Consider the following 19,000-nt stretch of genomic DNA (forward strand, 5'->3'; position numbering starts at 1 on the left):
ATTATTATTATTTTTGTTATTGTTATTATTGTTGTTGTTGTTACTATTATTATTATTATTATTATTATTATTATTATTATTATTATGCGTATTATGATTATGATTATTATGCTTATGATTATTATTATTATGCTTATTCTGATTCTGATTATTATGATTATTATGCATTCACCTTTGAGACTAGCGTTGAATTTGTACATGACATCACGAGCGTTACATGCAGTCACGAGTTCCAGGCATGAAGACACTGTCTGTAGGCTAAAGACCTTCATTTGTCCCGACATCTTGCAGCACACTGTTTTATGCTTTTAACCAGTAGCGAACGCAAGAACACTACTACTGAACCCAGGTGACAGGTTTGTGGGTTCGCGCCATTTATATTCTCTATTTCTGATTTTTTTTCCTCCCAGAGACCCGGTGGGAGCGTCTATTCCACTCACGCGCGTGCGCTGAACCGGGGATCAGGCGCGCGTATGATGCTGACCGCGTATCTACCGCCTTTCTTCACAGACACACATCACCAGAGATTATTTACCGATTCCCTTCCCGACTTTTGGAAACCGAAGCTTCGAAACAAGTCGCCATAAGGGCAAAAAAAAAAAGTAATCCGTGCGTGCGAGGACTGAATCCATAACAATGCGCTCAAGAACTGGATAAACGCGCCTCTCCCTTATTGATCGTTATTATTAGAGCCCGGAAGGATGAGGTACTCGGACCCTTCTGCCGGGCGCGATTTGCTGGGAAATAGATCCCTGTGCTTCATTTTCATCTGCGCTTTCGGAGTGGTCACGCTTTTGCATCAAATCCTATACGGCAAGAACTATATCAAGAGGTAAAATGGAAACCCTTTAAATTGTAACAGGAGAGTGAGTATTATAATGCATGCGTTATAACCTGGGATTGCATCTGAAACAAAGCGAAATTGGTCGTTTATATATATCAGCATGTTTTGCTGTGAACAACAACAAGAAGAACAACGCGTAAACAGCAGCACGCAGCTTTCCGTTACGCATTAACGCTCACAGGGTTTTCTTCATTGTTCATGCGGTTTTGTGTTTGAAGGGAAAACAAATCCTGATTTCGAGGCGTGAGCTCCATAACACCACCTCCCCAAATGCCATACACAGTCCCCACTGGCCGACTGTCTATGCAGCGGGACGCTTTGGGTCCTTAAATATTATTTTCCCTTTATTAGTTTTTTTTCTTCTTCTTTCTTTTCTTTTTTTTTCTCTTTTCCTTCAACTCTTAATCATACATCTTTACATGAAACTGCATTGTGAAATCTTTGTCCCAGACATTTGAATGCATAAAATCAGATGATCTATGATGTTGGTGTGCAAAAACAGACAGGAAAGGACTGTGGTGTAGCCTGAATTCTGCATCATCGCAGAGCTTCATGAAACAGATTGTTCGATTTGATTTGTATTCTAATAACATCTCTCAATTTTGGAAGATATTAACAAAGAAAGAATGGTACTAAGCTTCTTGGTCCAAGACAATTGTTGATCTCCTTGATTGAGACAGCGTATCATCGCCGTGTGTCTTTGTGTGTCAGTGCAAAATGGCGCCTCTCAGACAGAGGGCCCCCCTGTGCATTATGGTCTCTGTGAGCTTGCAGATGTCCATATGCTACATTTAAAACCACGCCCACTCCCACTTCCACCTTACCCTCTACTGCCTCACGCACACAGTGCATTCATGACATCAGGTGTATGGCGCCTCTGATAGCATGAATCCTGTCTGAAACTTCTGTCTGCACTTGGCCTTTGAAAAAAGAGGAGTGTGTAGGTGCATAATACAAAAAAAGAGGTCCAACCTATTGTCATGCTAAATATAGCCATTTAGTGAACAAGAGTGATTCCATTGCAATTCATCAAAAATACAGACTCTACCTAAAATCGTAACAATTTCATATGAATTTTTCCATTTTGGTTACTACACAGACCTACACACTCTTCACAAGGTTGTGTGTACTAGGCCTCTTTAGTTCTCGGAGTGACAAAAAAGGGATGTTGGGGAACACACTCTAAAACGGCCAGGTGATCGTACCTATGAGTGTGTGTGTGTGTGTGTGTGTGTTTTCTTTAGATGATGGAGAAATCGTTCCCTGTGTGTGAGAGGGAACATGTTCAGATGAAACTGATGTGGTTTTGGGTTATTTTTGGCAACAGGGAGAGTATGTCATCATTTACACTGTTAAAACACTTTAAATGCTTGGTAATAAATGAAATTCACGAAACACTCAAACAAAATGATCCCGCAGTTTATTAATCAAACAAAAGGGTGTCAGGAGGAGAGAGGTACACACTCATTTTTCAAAAATCCGTTTTTTTTTACTCCCCTGAACAGCTGGATGCTAATAGATGAAAATAGTGTTGCACCAGCAACATAGTAATCCAATCATCAGGATCAAGGTTTTATAAACAAGTGAAATGTATATGAACATGTTAGTCGGTGATGTTTGTCCGTTAGTACTAACAACTCATTCCCAGGGATGTTTAATAGCTCCTGATTTACCCTCGCTACCCACAGCTTTTACCGTTAGCTGCTGAGGTAGGACAGTAACCGATGTTAATGATAATAATTAGCTAGGCCAGTATATGCAATTTAGTACAATCGTTTTTAGTACAAAAACAATTAACATCTTAATTCTTTCATCTATTTGAAACACAATATATTACCAAACATTTCTAATACTGAATCAAATTAAACTACATGTTCTAGTGAAGATTAATGAGATTAGCAAAAATTCATCTGAAACTGCTGGTTATAATTCAGCTAAAATAGTGGTAGAACAAGACTTTTGAAATAAGCAGAAATACATTGTGATGAATCTACATCCAGTGAGCAAACATTTAAAAGAATGATGTAAGAACCTTTATTTTTTTCTCAATCTTTAATGAACATGACAGAACGTGACAGACATTACTCAATGCAGCCTTCTTTGTGGAGGAATAAATTCTTTGTGGAGGAATAAATTAATATAAAAAAGACATAGGACTGGCATCAGTCCTGCAAATAAATCAATTATCATCATCAAGAATGATGAAAAGAATGATGTAGAGACAGCAGTACATAGCATGATCTAGATAAAAGTCTAATCAGAAAGTCCCAAACTGGTTAACTACTAGTGATCAGTTCATGGCTATAAATAAGGCATTTTAAAGTTTTTCTGCTCTGTTTCATATTGGCGATTAACTTTACCTATTTTGACTAGTGGCAGCAAATTTTTTATTTAGTTAGAATAAACAGAAATTCAGCAATTCTTTGCTGGGTTTGCATCTGGACCACAGTCCACCAGGTGATAAGCAATCAGCCTGATCTAGTCAGTTCATATTAAGGAAACCTACTCTGGGTATATGAATATACGTCTTTGATTAAAAATGCAGATTTCCAAAGTCTCCTATATTGCATCTTCCGAAGAACAGAGATTAGTTTAGGAAGTCTGAATAGGTTTGAATCTTTTGAATGAATGGAATAGTAGTTCTTGCAATTCCTTTACACACAAGTCAGGACATTTGATGTAAATATGGCATCTTTACATTACATCCTGCCATATTTATAGAAGTGTAACCAGATGCAACTTTATCTCATTTTACAAATTACATTGCAGACTGTCTGCTTCTGGTTCACTGACTCCACTGCAGATTTGAAAAGCACCAGATGCAACATTAACAGACAAGGTTAAGATGGGGTTTTGTCTTTGGGTCACTGATCAAAGTTGTGACAGATGAATGATTTTTATTGCATTTGCTTTATGCATTTAAAATCTAACTCAAAACTAACATCTAATTCTTGTAAATGTTTACTAATCTCTCAATATCTGTTGGGGTTGTGTTGTTTGTTGGTCTACATTGATATTGTCCAAGTATACAAACAACAATTAACTATTGCTCAAACTGGAGGGTTTATTCAAATTCAAATTACTCTGACCCAAAGAGTAACATTAATTTTTGGCTTGGGCATCAGATCATGTAACTCTACATGATGCTGAACTATTTGTTTCCCTTAAATCAACTGAGATAAAGAGATTTGGATTTAGTTTCAAAGAAGCTTTTAATCTATGACTAGATTAAATCTCTGTCTGTGAAACTGGTCACAAATGCGTTTATATATTTGAATAATAAACACAACACACATACATCAGTAAACTTCAGGCAGCTGAAACATGCTCATGTATACAGTATATAGTCCAAATAGAAATGAGTTAATTCATTAATTACTTAAAACCCCTGATTTAAATAAAGGCAAATAAAATAACAATATGAAAATTGGAGGTGGAAATGCACAAGGAACACTTAAACAACTGACATGAGGAAATGAGAAGCCTAGGACATATGAATTGACCTAGAATTTCAAGACTGTAAGAGTCATTACTGTGTTCATCACTCTGCACATCTCTAGGGATATTCAGCCACAAAGGCCTGAAGCATTTCATTTTCTTTAAATTTTTTTGCGATACCTGATCGGAAGACCAAAATCGGCCGATAAACAACAGAATCAGGTATCTCTCTTTTCTGGTTGGCATAAACACCTGAAGGCCTTTTGTGGTTCAGTTGGTTCTATCATATATACCGACTATAATATTTCAAAGCATCTTTTTAAAGCATTTATTTAGAAACATTTGAGCTTAAAATGATTTCTTTCGTACTGTTATATGTATTTTTTAATATAGAATATGGACTCCTTTGCCTTGCATATCCAGCTTCGTTGTACACTAATTGGATTTCAGGTGTCCTACTTTTACTCAAACATGGCAATAACTAATTCTACCATAAAAGGATTAATTTAGGACAGTTTATTCTGAGGCAGTGATCTTCTGGGTTCTTGCCATGGTGTCATATATATTAGCTGAACGCTGTTAAACTGCGTTATATCTAGATCAATGTGGTCTTTGAGTGTTGTTTTATTGCCAATGTACTAATGATAAAAATACGTCTAAATTGTTTCAGTTGATGTCAATTATTTGTTATTTCAGGCTTTTCGTTATTTGACCATATAATCTTTTGGACCTTTTATTTCTGATGCACTTCTGGTACATGATATAGTTAACTGATGTTTCACTGATGAAGATATTGATATTTGTTGACATTTATGTTCAACAACAGAAAGACACACACATGTGAGGTATCAGGAGGAAACAAAATCTTAAAAGCTAGGTATGATTGCTGGTTAATATATTGATCGGTTCAACAGTTCACTTGTGATCTTCTCACATGCAAAGTAGATGTCATTTTAAATGTGTTTCACTCTTTTGAAATGCATATTTAAACCTTAAATGCACTGCCTCGTTCTTTTACTAGCACGCAACAGTTTACCCGCCTCAAAGGAAAGGAGGTGGGCAACTGGAGCGGCCTCGTTAGTTACCCTGATGATGGAGGGATGAAGCAACCTGCCAGAATTGTGAGGAAAAGGTACAATGCAGCACAGAAACCACTCAACCCTCAGAGAGCGAGAGAGAAAAACGTGTGAAAGTGAACAAACGTGAATGCCACTTCATGCATGTTTTGGAATTACTTAACATTACTACGCTACAAAGGCAATTAACAGATTTTGCTAACGCCACAGCCAATCAGAGGTCGAGGACCAGTTTGGTTCCATTTGTGTGAATTTGCCAAGGAATGGTCCAGGTAATGGTGGAGGCAGAAGGATGAAAGAGAGGGAGGGAGAGAGAGAGGGAAGAGAAACAAAAAAGACAGAAGGATGATAAATGATTTAACCGTCCTGTTCTATTGACTATTTAGCAGTATATGTTATACATTCATTTTGGTCATCTGTTATGATTTGATTTGAAAACATCCAATATATATTTCAGCTATGCTAAAAGCAATATCGGAAGGTTCCATAGTTTTTTCACTCACTCAGGGTAGATGGGAGCACACATAGGATTATTATATATTTTTTAGCCTAAGGTCAGAATGAACTAAACAGCAATCTCCATAAAATAATTGTGAGTTAAAAAAGAAAAGACTTTTATATAGTCATTACACTCAGGTCAGAATGAATAGATCTTGATCTCTCCAATACAACTGTACTTTTCCATTAAAGCTAATGTGCTGGGCAATTTCATAAAGTTTTTGGAAAATCTTTAACAGTTTTATTTAAATGTTATTTAAAAGTCAAAGTAAATTAAACTGGGTCATTCTGATGTGAAAAGAACACAAGGGTTAAATCTGCTTGCTAAAGTATAACGCTAACCTCAACCTGTCTGCATGTTGACAGATGCGTCCGTCAGAAATTTCAGCACTCAGGGAACGCCGTAGTTATCTCTCCCTGCCTAGCCGATATTGAGAAGAAAAAAAAAGAAAAGAGAAGGTAGGCCATTGATGATGATGGCATCTTTGATCAGTTTCTCTCTTTCTTGCCAAACGTCCTCCCCCCTTTCCTCCTCCACCTCTTTGGGAATGATGTCTGTCCCCTGTCCATCTGGTCTGAGAGGGTGCATTTATTTACCAACACTCTGTGGTCTGCTTCTTGCATGCTGTCTGAACCCCCTCTTGACCTTTGACTTCTGACTCCATCTTCTCCATTACCTTCACCCTGAAGCTGGGAGTGCTTAGTCTGTCCTCCTTAGTGTACTGACTTCCTGTTCTTTCTGTCTCCCATAATCCTTTGCTGCTCATCTCAAACCCACACCAGCCTGTGGGTCACAAACACAGCGCACCCTCGTGTTGAGTGTGTATGTGTGTGTTATTGTCACTTCTACCTAAAGTCAGTCTTCCCGCATTGCCATCTTGTCTTTGACTGGGCTCGCGCTTTAATCTTTTATTTTGTTCATTTTATTAACCTGTACTATGAACAAACATCTGTCATGCATTTGCACAAAGGTTATAGGTGTACATATCCAGACTGCTCCTGACTATCTAGTGTGCACCTCTCTAGGCTACAGCACAGTCAGATATTCATAATGTCACTCTAGTCAGAGATGTATGGAACGGTTCTTTTGTATTTTTGTGTGTTTTTGAGTCTGTTTCATCGCAGCATTGTACTTTAGTTTGAATCATTTCTCTTCTGTTGCATTTTGTTCCTTTTTTTTTTTCAACTCTACACTAGTTTCTTGTCTGTCATCTGAGATAGACAACCACGTTGGCTCAAATTCATTGGCTGTGGGCCATGTTAGATTGGCCTGCAAATGTTAACATTCCCATAAGGTCCATAAGAGGGATAATATATCTAATTGGATATCTATTGGAAAAAAAAATAATCAGCTTTGGGATCATCACTTAACACTAAGCATAAATCAGTTTCAATTTCTTGAAGCTAACATTGTACAAGTACAATTGTAAAGTGTAAATCCACTTGTAGTTGTTTGATTCCCCTTATAGCCAGAGTTCTGCTAAGTGAATTTTAAATGCACCATTATTTAAAGCTTGTCAAATAAATTTCAGTTTTACATTGCTTTTAGCTAGCTGCCATTTGGCTCTGGATTAAAGCAAGTAAGTAAGCTAGTTTATATACATAAGGTATAGAACGAGAGAGAGAAAGCTTTGGGTCATGACAATTACACATTTTACATGCAGTGCTGCTCTGTTTTTCTTGACATTTTAAATAATTTATGTTTTATGTATGTTCTTGTATTTTTGTTTCATAATCAAGGTTGACACACACTAAGACACACAAACACACACACACAGACATGCACTTCTTAATGTCTCTGCAGTGTTCCTTTGCTAATCATCATGTAAGGAACACCTCTCAACTTTGTCTCTCCTGAACAACCTACCAAAGAATGCAGTTTGCGTGAATGCATGTGTGTGTGTGTTGAAGGTAGGAAACCCAGCAGACCCCTGACCACATCTGAGTCACACACTCTTTTGGGTGCATGTGTGTTTGTATGTGTGTTTGAGACCAGGCTTTAGTGTAGTGTAGCTGCTGTATGACTGTGTGTATCCTGGCAGGTATCTGGAGAGTTCTAATGGACCTCTTCTGTATAACACCACCACCTGCAAAGAACTGCGCCAAGAAATCAAAGACATCAAAATGCTGTCCATGTGAGTCACACACAACTCAGATTCCCAGAAATCTGCAGCCTGGGCTCTCCAGAAGGAATCATGTTTCTAGAATGTTTCGATTAGATTGAGACAGTCAGCGAATGCCGTTTATTTATAGACTTGCTATTTCTATGTCAGCATGCTCGCTTTAGCCTTTATGTCTTCTCTTGATCTTTTACTATTATTATCAACTATATAAAAAGGCCTGGTGTATAGAAATTTGTTGCTGTGAGTTGAATTGTCACTCTGTGTGTGTGTGTGTGTGTGTGTGTGTGTGTGTGTGCTAGGGTGAAGACATCAGAGTTATTTGATAGATGGAGAAATCTGCAGGCTTGTTCATGGGAGCAGAACAAAGAAGACACCAACATATTCAAGTATATACACCCAGAAACACAAGGGTGCATTCCTAAAATTGTATATGTGTAGGTTTTTTTTTGGCAGTTTCACAGTAAACTAAACCAATCCTATGCTGTTTGTGCAATAGGATGTCTCTGTCACGGTGCTGTAATGCTCCAGCCTTCCTGTTTACGACACAGAAGAACACACCATCCGGCACTAAACTGCGTTACGAAGCTGATACCAGTGTCATCTTGCACATCGTCCCCGAAATATTTAAAATGCTTCCGGAGGTTGGTGTATGCACTGTCTGTCAAACTTTCCCTCCCTCTTTCTTTCTCTCATACACACACACATACGCACACACCACACACACTAAGGCAGTCACACAGAAAAAAGTAAAGCCAACAGCTGTTGCTTAACATTTACTTGTCTACCCTCACCTAACAACAATATGGCAACTGTTACCTAGCAACAGCACAACACAGGGATAATTCCATGAAAACACAGAAAAATTGTATCTGTTTATATTTTTCTCTTATCCTATAGGACATGCCTTACTCAAAATCCCAGTTTAAAAAATGTGCCGTGATTGGAAATGGAGGTATAATTAAAAACAGCAAATGTGGGAAAGAAATTGACTCTACTGACTTTGTCTTCAGGTAAGATGCCCAACTTTGCTAAATATAAAGATAGCGTATAGCTAACACACACACACACACACACACACACACACTAATCAGCAATAACATTAAAACTATTGGTAGGTGTGGGATATATTAGTAACAAGTGAACAGTCAGTTCTCCAAGGTGACATGTCGGTAGCAGGAAAAATGGGTAAACGTAAGGATTTGGGTGACTTTGGCAAAGGCGTAATTGTGATGTCTAGGCAACTAGGCGAGAGCCTCTCCAAAACAGCAAGTCTAGTGGTGTGTTCCTGGTATGTAGTGGTTAGTACCTACCAAAAGTGGTCCTAAGAAGGACAACTGGTGAACTGGCAACAGGATCATGGATGCTCAAGGCTCATTCATGTAGGTGGGGCACAAAGACTAGCTTGTTTTGTGAAGAGCAACTGTATCACAAATTGCCAGAAAACTTAATGCTACCTATGACAGAAAGGTGTTGGAACATTCAGTACATGACAGATAATTCAACCCATACCACCTAGCTAAATATTGTTGCCGACCAAGTACAACCCTTCATTGCAACAATATTCCATTATAGCACTGGCCTCTTTAAGGAGGAATCTTTCAGGAAAAAAATGGTTTGAGGAATAAAGAGTTCAAGAATTTTCAGGATCTTACGTAAGCTGGCGTCTGATCCAAGGTGCATCCACCTCACAGCACACATTCAGGACTCAACAAGGGTACACATGCGTACACAACAAGGGGACCTACACAATGTTAGGCAGGTGGTTATAGCTATGGCTCTAGTTATGTTATGGTTTTGTGGGTATAGATGGATGACTATGCCTACATGCAAAATATAAATGAATTCATTCGATTTCAGTGTGCTGATGAAATATTTATGTGGATACTAAACTGGACACCTTCTTGACAATCTTCATTTATGTTTATGTTTATATGTAACCTGATTCAAAGTTGGGTGTATACCTGGAGTATGTAATCAATCTGAGTTAGCCACAATTCCAATGTATACAATTTTTTTAAATTAAGATAGCAATATTGAGCTAGCAATGTTTTTATTGAGCTGGCAATCAGATTACAGACAAATAATTAGGCTGCAACCTAACCAAGTAAAAAGGTAGAAAGGTTTATTATTGGAGCATGTATGACCAGACTTTCAGTTACACAAGACTGAAGTGGCTAGAGTTTCCCTAGAAACAGGAGCAGTGACATCTGACACTATTGTGTGAGTGCTGAACGGACAATGGATATTCATGAACATGATATTTTTGAATTAATGCGACTTGCAAAGAGAACAGAAGAGCAAGTGTTTTTGACAGAAAACTAGTGCAGCATACAGTATGTTCAGACTATGTTCAGAAAGGTCAACTTATTACAGTAAAATCCTCATTTCAAATTGTATATTTGAGAGTTTAGGTGCTAGAAAATGATAGACACTGGTTTACATATGTGGGGGTGGGAAAACGGAATATATCATATGAGTCATGCTTCAGTATGTTCTCAAGTGCATGCGTGGTGTGCAGCAAAAGAGTAGCACAGACCTGAGCACTTGATCCCTGTACTGAGAAGGATCTGTTATGCAATGGTAGGCATCTTGCTGATATGGCTTGGGGAAAAGGATGATCACTGCAAATCATTTCAGAACGATTCTGTCATTTATCCTCTCTCTCACTCTCTCATTTTCTACCGCTTATCCGAACTAACTCGGGTCACGGGGAGCCTGTGCCTATCTCAGGCGTCATCGGGCATCAAGGCAGGATACACCCTGGACGGAGTGCCAACCCATCGCAGGGCACACACACACTCTCATTCACTCACGCAATCACACACTACGGACAATTTTCCAGAGATACCAATCAACCTACCATGCATGTCTTTGGACCGGGGAGGAAACCGGAGTACCCGGAGGAAACCCCCGAGGCACAGGGAGAACCTACAAACTCCACACACACAAGGCGGAGGTGGGAATCGAACCCCCAACCCTGGAGGTGTGAGGCGAACATGCTAACCACTAAGCCACCGTGCCCCCCGACATTTATCCTATGATTTTCTAAATTTCTACCTCTGCACTGAAAACAAAATAGTGATTCAGTAAATTTGACAATGTGAGTCTTTAATGGGGAACTGACAGTACAGGGAAGGCAGAGTTCAAAATAACACATGGTCTAATAATCCAAATTGAACAAGGCAATGTAGCGCAGGCAGAAATCAGTGTCACAAACAATCCAGTAAATCAACTGGCCTCACCGACGCACCGGTGGTGTTCCAGGAACTTTCCTACTTCAACACCATTTGTAAGTCAAGGCAGAGAAGTGTGAGTTTCATGTAAGCTGTACGGCCTTCCCGGCTTTGATCCTCTCAGCCGGGAGGTGAGTTCCTGGAACACCACTGGCTCATTGGTCGGAATGGCTTTGTTAATGTTAAAGGCAGTCTTCCACTCGTCCCCCTCTCGGACAAGTTGATACGTGTTGCGGAGATCCAGCTTGGTGAAAATGGTGGTTCCCTGGAGGAGTCGACATGAGAGGCAGGGTGTCATGTTTATTCTAGGTGATGGTGTTGAGGCCTCAGTAGTCAATGCACTTGTCCTTCTTTTAAATGAAGAAAAACTCCGCTCCAGCAGGCAGTAATTAAAGTCATAAACAGTCCAGTAATTCGAAACACAGGCAAATAGGGAAATGCAGAGCTGGAAAAAATCCAAGACATGAACAGTGCAATAATCATAATTTTGGGAAACAGAGCAATACAGGGCAGGCAGGAACAACAGCGGAGGAACAGGCAGGGTGAAACCAGATAGGAGTATCTTAGAGCAGGCAGGAATCAGTGTCAGAACAGGCAAGGTCACAACAGGCAGGCAGGAACTGGAACAAAGTCAGGATAACTAGACAGAAGCAGTATGAAAAGACCATCTGGTCTATAAAATTCACAGTGTTAATTTTTTCAGTGCAGGGGTCACTGAATGGTTTCATGAGTATAAATGTGATCATTTGCAGTCAATATTTGTCATTGCATCTGCATCACTCTCGAGTCTTGTGGTCGTTTAAAACACTATTAGTTACTTATTAGCTGAGCTGGAGTGAAAAAGTGAGTATGAGAAATAATAATGCCACTATAATCTGAATTAATTTAAATTTAAATTTGGCAAAATATTCAGATTTTTATATTTTAAATTTAAATTATTGTCCCACATTTCTCTTTTCAACTGAGAAATTATAATGTGTCACATTTCTTATTAGAGAAACCCTTGTATCAGTAGAAAAAAAATGACTGCTGTTTTAGCCTGTATGGAACCTAGATGTGACGTATATATTCTATTTTGAGTAGGTCACAGACAGCAAAGAAGACCTTTCAGAAATTTAAAGGTTGTTACTATAATTATAATTTTTTTCTACTAGAGGCCTCGTCTCAAATGGTGTCCTAAATCCTGTGGGCCGCCTCCAGGTCCATATTTGACGCTTTTCACTTTGCAATTACTCTTATTCATGGGTGCATACTGTAAATTAATATACAGGAATATAGTGTTCTGCTATATTTATAGCATTTCCTGTTTTAAACCAAGCTATGTCTACAGTTTGCATTTTCATTGTACTTACCTCAGGTTTAACGTTTTCACTCATGAACAGCTAATAGGAAAATAAAGCTGCATTTTCTGCAACAGACAAGGTAACCAGCAGGTTTCCCCACTATTCTATGGCTGAGCATGATAAAGGTCTGATGGAAGCTATCATTTAATAGTTAAAAAAAAAGAAAAGAAAACCCAGCAAACTTTAATATATATATGTATAAGTGGAACCGCTATTCAATGTTCTTCAGTGAATATGGTCATTTATTTTTTCCAAACATATCACCCTGTTCACCCCACATCTGTGCCTATGTGTGGTATTGCATTCAATTCAATTGAATTCAATTCATGTTTAATTTTAATTTAAGTTTAATTTAAAAATATAAATTAAAAATTTTAAATACTATATATCTATCCCTAATGAGCCAGCTGGAGGTGACGGCGGCAAGTAAAATGGGTCATCGTAAACTCTGAGTTCAGCACAGACCCAACACTAATTCCTTCCTGTCAAAGTCTTCAAATTATTGCTGATAAAGTCCAGACCATTACAACTGACGTGACATTGGTTCAAAGAAGGCATGACAGTCTCCGGGCGGCTTGGTAAATTATCCAGTATGCAGGTTGATAATTTTGAATTAATCTGTGAAATTAAGTCAGTCTCTTGAAGGGGATTAAAACAGTCTAATTACTGATCAAAAACAAAAATATTATCTACAGCATTATCTATCTGTCAGGACTCAGCCCGGACTTTTGGCCATGTGCTATTGTTGTTGTCACGTGTCTGCCCCGCCTTCGTCTGCTCCTCCCTGTTTCAACACCTGTTCCTTATTATGTCTTTGTCTTCATTGTATTTAAGTGAGCCGCTTTGCTGAAGGCAGCGCGGAATCATTAGTTACGTTTCCCCTCGTCATGTCTAGTCCTTGTTAAATGGTTTTAACTCGTTTTAAATGGTTTATTGTTTTAGTTATCGTCATTTTGTCTATGTCTTTGTCTTCTTTATTTATTAAACCCCCATCATTTGAAGCTATACTGCGTACGGGTCTGTCTCCTTCCATCCAGGTTGTGACACTATCAAATTGTTTGGTATTAAATTAATGGTCAGAATTTTCTGCCTGATGTTAAATTTTTCTATTAAAATAATCCATGAAGTCATTACTGCTACAAATAGATGGTGTGCGCTTTCTGACAGTGTTTTTATTCCTATTTAATTTTGCGACAGAATTAAATAAAAGGTTTGGATTATTTTTGTTATCTTCAATTAGGCTGGAGAAATACACCGATCTAGCAGCACTAAGAGATTTTTTTGTAGCTATGAAGGCTTTCTTTCCACACTAATCGAAATACTGATAATTTAGTTTAAAGCCATTTACCAATTTCCTAGCTGATTGTTTTAAAGTTCATGTGTTGTCATTGTACCAGGGTGCTAGTTTTTTCTTTTTAATGACTTTCCTTTTAAGTGGAGTTACAATATCTAGGGCGTAGCGAAACACTGACTCCAAACAGTCAGTCGCCTGCTCAAGTTCTCTGGGGTCAAATGGCGATCCAATCATAGATGATAATTCTGGGAGACTGCTGGTAAATCTCTCTGCAGTAGTAGACATAAATGTGCGTTTAACATGGTGACGTGGCAAATTGCAAAAATCGTGTCCAAAGCGCTGTATACCTGCTGCCAGTGGACTAGCGTGTCAAGACATACAGTATAATAGACGCCAAAGTTTCCCCATAATTCTAGTCAGTGAACCATTCCTTTATGGTCCCCTGAGTCTATTACTTTACAGTATGTCTCTGGAATGGCTCAAATAACTTTTCTCAAGAAGAATGTGTGTTGTGAAAAACGTGATAATACCTATAGAAATACATTGTTATATTGTGAGAGAGACAAAAATAAATTGCGATGACAGACAGGCATGTATACAGCACCACTTGTGTTAATATCAGAGCAACCGCTGATGATTCATACATTCTGTCTTTTTTTTTGAGAGTGAGATTTAAACAATTTTTTTATATGACTGTAGCAAGCCCTAATGGGAAATACTGAAAGTAGAAGAAGAAGCTTTAAACAATTCACATGTCATATAAAACAAATAAACAACAAACAAGCAAACAAGCAAACAAAAAAACGTGCAGTCTCCACCATACTGTACAAAAAGAAATGTTGCAGTTAATAATACTGAAAGCAGGGGGCACTAATGCACTCTAATAATCACTACTTCCAACATCAAATCACCCTCCTCTGTGCTGTTACGTGTTCCTTACTAGGCTTGGTGTATTGAGGCATTGCTATTTTTTTTATCAGCCTGGATTATTCTCCTGATGGGTCTGAGCATCTCAATGAACTAAAAAGCCTTTTAATTTGGTTAACTCTTCACTTGATCTTTTTGGACTGTCTCTGTGTCCCTTTTTCTAAATACCAAGGTATTTGTAACTAATATCAAAAAAATTATCACTGTCTTTCATGGTCACTGTCTCCCTTTACAAGTCACAGTGTATTTCTTTATAATCAGTGTCTATCACTGCCTATCAAAGTGTCTGCTTGTGTCCTCAAAATAAACTGTCCTCAATCCTGTCTAGGACATTTCCCTTGAAGCTACCCCTCATTCCTCTCATTTTTTCTCTCTCTTTTTCTCACCTCAGATGTAACATTCCTCCTATTTCTGAGAAGTATGCAGCAGATGTGGGAACGAAGACTAATCTCGTGACCATCAACCCAAGCATCATCACAGAGAAGTGAGCAGGGGGTTGGGGGTCTTATGATATGCTCACATATACAGCGTCTCATAGCAACAAAGCAACCAGTGATCATTCATTTTTTTCTAGTGACATTAGCAGCACCAGCCATTAGTAACTGTGTTGTATCCAGCAGCATGACACATTTGAGAAAATATTATTTTATGTGTTCATTCAAATATGAAGTGAAATGGTACAGTGACTAGCAATGGGAGTGAAGACAGAAAAACACACATGATCCGTGGCACAGAGCAATCACGGTACATATATACATGGGTGAATTTTATACACTGCTCTCTTATAAACAGTCTGCTTCCTGAAACTTTCAAATTAATTTTTAACAAATCCATAACTAGCAGTTTTTATAAAATATCAGACTTCACTGCTGAGCATGTGTTTATGTGACCTGTCATATAATCCTAATTTTTAAAGTACAGAATAATCATGCAATCAAAATTTCCCAGTAACATTTAAATGTTTTTGACAATTATAACATACAGTACATAAGAATATTTCATAATACAAACTAGTTCATAAACAGAAGATGTGTTGTTTTGCAAAATATTTTTTACACAAATGCTTATACTCATGTATACTGCCTTTCTCTTTTTCTCACTCACAAATCAATTTATACAAAAAAACCATACACACATACAGGTTCCAAAAACTGGAGAAGTCACGACGGCCATTCTATGATGCCCTGACAAGCTATGAGAATGCGTCTATTGTGCTGCCTGCATTTTATAATGCACGCAATACTGATGTGTCCTTTCGTGTCAAGTATGCGCTTGATGACTTTGGTGGCACTGCTGCACGACGGGTTTTCTTCTTCCACCCACAGTACCTCCTGGGTGCACAACGCTTCTGGTCAGCGCAGGGTGTTCGTGCCAAACGCTTAAGCAGCGGCATCATGCTGGCCACAGCAGCATTGGAACTGTGCCAGGAGGTGCACCTCTACGGATTTTGGGCATTTCCCATGAACCCAGCAGGCATATTTGTTACACACCACTACTACGACAACGTCAAACCCCGCCCGGGCTTCCATAACATGCCACATGAGAGCTTCAACTTTCTGCATATGCACGCACATGGAATCCTGCATGTGCATACGGGGGAGTGCAGGTGATGGCATTCACTACCATAACTGCAAAATGGTCAGCCATTTAATGTTAAACGAGGCACTTTCAGTTGACAGCCAGTGGTGTGAAACTCAAAATGAGCCTCTGAGTGTGATTGCATGTGAAAGCTAATATTCTTGAGATGTGCTAATGTGGTTTCCACTGAGATGACTTCTGATCTGGTTGACTGAATTCAAGCCAGGGGTCGGATTTAGTGTCTGTAACACAATACCACTGTCTTTAAGGGCAACCATTTTGTTTCACACTATGTTTTTCATATAGATATCAAATCCTTTAGTCTGTGACGTTGCTACATGGTGCTTGTTTTGTGTGAGGTATTTTGTGCTGTTGTTTTTTTTTTTGTGAAACATCAAATCTGTGGCTTTATTCTGTAAAAAGGCCATGAAACCTCAACAAGCCAAAATGTGTCTAATGCCCACCATAGAACTATTTATCACTTAAATATAAATTACTTATTATTGTCATGAACAAACTCCTGATAATAATTATGTAAGTGCTTCTTTTATCATGCAATATTCTTGCAACTCTAAAGACTGGTTGTAATAAACTTCAGTGTCTCAGCAAACAGATTTGCATAGAGATAGAACAAAACTTTTTTTTTATCTAGACAAAGCAAGCCAAAAACACCCTAAACAGCCCTGCATTTAAAGTGACACTGAGAATAATGGAAGAAAAAGATGGTCCTGTTGTGATGGCCCTGTCACAATGTTTGAAGTGGATACACAAATATAAAAACATTTATATATAGGAATAATAAAATAAAAATGCTTATCAGCCCTGCTGTATAATTTATTGATAAGTATCAGCACATGTATCAGCATAACAATGTGGGAATATAATCTCACTTTACAGTTGATGGTTTAAGTAGTTAAACTGTTATGTAGAATTTTACAGTATTCATTTTTATGACCCTTTCTCATATATGGATGATTTTTCATAAGAGATTGTTTTGACTCTGTTACGAGACTGCTTGGACCACCATAAACCTCACAGTGAACTGCAGTTTTCAGAAAAGTTTTTAATTCAATTGAATTGAATTAAAAGACATTTTTACCAGAAGACAAAAGTGGGGTTTACTGCAAAATTGATGTCTTAAGATATCATACAGGAGCTATAGTTTTTCCAAAACTATAAGACACAGATGTGACTAATGAACTAAAATTTGTCAATAAATGGACGTGCAAATCACAACCATTTAGAAAAAATGCAACTTTTTTGTGCCTCTCTGTTTTTCCCTTTTGTTCTTGCTGCCTTTATGTGTCATGCAATCATTCCGTCTAGTTGCAACCATTCTCACTGGAATTCTTTTTGTTCACTGTTCACATTTCAAAATCTCAAAATATTTAACTCACATTATTCAGAACTGCTACTGTTTAACAAATGTTTAATGAGTCTCTGTGTGTGGGATGGGCTGTGTGTTGTGTTTCTATTAGGAAATATGTACACTGATGCAGAACAAACAAAATTGATTCATTATGCTCACATAGAGGTGGTGTCAAGTTCTACTGAAATGGTGAATAATTGATCACATTCTGAGGTTGATTAGTGTTAATCTAACTAACAATGTCTGATTTCTCATTGGAAGTGCCTTTCCAGTGCCGGACAAAAACACTGTCTTATTAAGCATGTACTGCATATTATAAACCCCATACTAGAATCATAACTCATTCACTTAAAAATTAAAGAAATTCACTAAAATGACAAAATGGACATTTAATGCATATGAACATAGCTGTCAGACATGGTATTACGCAATAACCAATTATTGTCTCAAACGTGTAAATAAATACATTTGTAATTATTTCTGTTCTCAGGCTCCATCCATCCATCCATCCATCCATCCATCCAACCATCCAAACAAAAAGCCCTATCCACCAACATAACCAACCCAGTGCATTACTAACCCTCTCTATTTTTTAACCCAGAACTACTATATATCCTACTTTTGTGACTGTTTTCAGACTGTTTTCCAAATGTTTTCAGTACCATGGACAGCTCTAATTTGTCTGAGTTATCTGACAGCAAAACTATTAACAACCACGAAAAGGTTCAATCCACCAGTTAAGAAATATAAAAAACTGGCCAAAGTATAAAGAGTTTTTGTCATTAGCTTGTCAATTTTTGAGATGGTACTAAACATGATACTACCAGAGCACTTTATTCGAAAAGGAGGAGCATGCCTATTGAAAGATAAGAAGGTCAGATGTCTGTGTTTTATTGGTTATCTGACCTCTGAATTGTCAGCGTATCATGCTCCTTAAGAAAATATTAATTATTTAACACACTATGTAGGTGTGTATAACATATCATGTAGCCTATTCAGTGATGTTTAGGGGAGAGTAGACCCATACCCACACTCATACAGCTTGTGATGCATGCTTATGCACTTATTCTTTATTCAAACATTTGCCTTCTATTTAATTGAGTAAAGAATTGGTGTATGCAAGTACAACGTGGCTATCTCTCCATACATTTGACATTCTCTAGGCTGACCCTTGGCATGAGCTGACATGAGCTTGTTAAGTTAGCTAACTAGTTAAGTTAGCTTTCTTTACAAATGTTTATGTACACCTAAGCTAATGATATGCATTCTCAGTTTTC

The 19,000-nt window shown here is 38.1% G+C and overlaps 1 protein-coding gene across 3 annotated transcripts; it reads left to right on the forward strand.

Annotated features, from left to right (window-relative positions):
• The first annotated feature begins 235 nt into the window (after nt 1-235).
• On the forward strand, nt 236-18,104 carry st8sia5 (ST8 alpha-N-acetyl-neuraminide alpha-2,8-sialyltransferase 5). 3 transcript variants are annotated; one of them, XM_060891480.1, is made up of 9 exons: nt 236-832; nt 5,304-5,414; nt 6,223-6,315; nt 7,899-7,991; nt 8,279-8,365; nt 8,476-8,620; nt 8,877-8,989; nt 15,168-15,260; nt 15,918-18,104. In XM_060891480.1, exons 1-9 carry the CDS (start codon nt 702-704, stop codon nt 16,384-16,386), a joined length of 1,335 nt encoding a protein of 444 aa, XP_060747463.1. In that variant the 5' UTR covers nt 236-701; the 3' UTR covers nt 16,387-18,104. The 3 variants fall into 3 exon arrangements, with proteins under 3 accessions (XP_060747463.1, XP_060747464.1, XP_060747465.1); XM_060891481.1 differs by lacking the exon at nt 6,223-6,315; XM_060891482.1 differs by lacking the exons at nt 5,304-5,414; nt 6,223-6,315.
• Nucleotides 18,105-19,000: the final 896 nt, after the last annotated feature.

This window comes from Tachysurus vachellii, chromosome 17 (assembly GCF_030014155.1).
Source record: "Tachysurus vachellii isolate PV-2020 chromosome 17, HZAU_Pvac_v1, whole genome shotgun sequence".
NCBI lineage: Eukaryota > Metazoa > Chordata > Actinopteri > Siluriformes > Bagridae > Tachysurus > Tachysurus vachellii.

Excerpts from the sequence above, each read along its gene's own strand:
- st8sia5 (XM_060891480.1), top strand. The coding sequence starts at position 702 with ATGAGGTACTCGGACCCTTCTGCCGGGCGCGATTTGCTGGGAAATAGA. Across the intron at positions 833-5,303 it reads GGCAAGAACTATATCAAGAG|CACGCAACAGTTTACCCGCC; the intron begins GTAAAATGGAAA and ends TTCTTTTACTAG. Across the intron at positions 7,992-8,278 it reads GACATCAAAATGCTGTCCAT|GGTGAAGACATCAGAGTTAT; the intron begins GTGAGTCACACA and ends TGTGTGTGCTAG.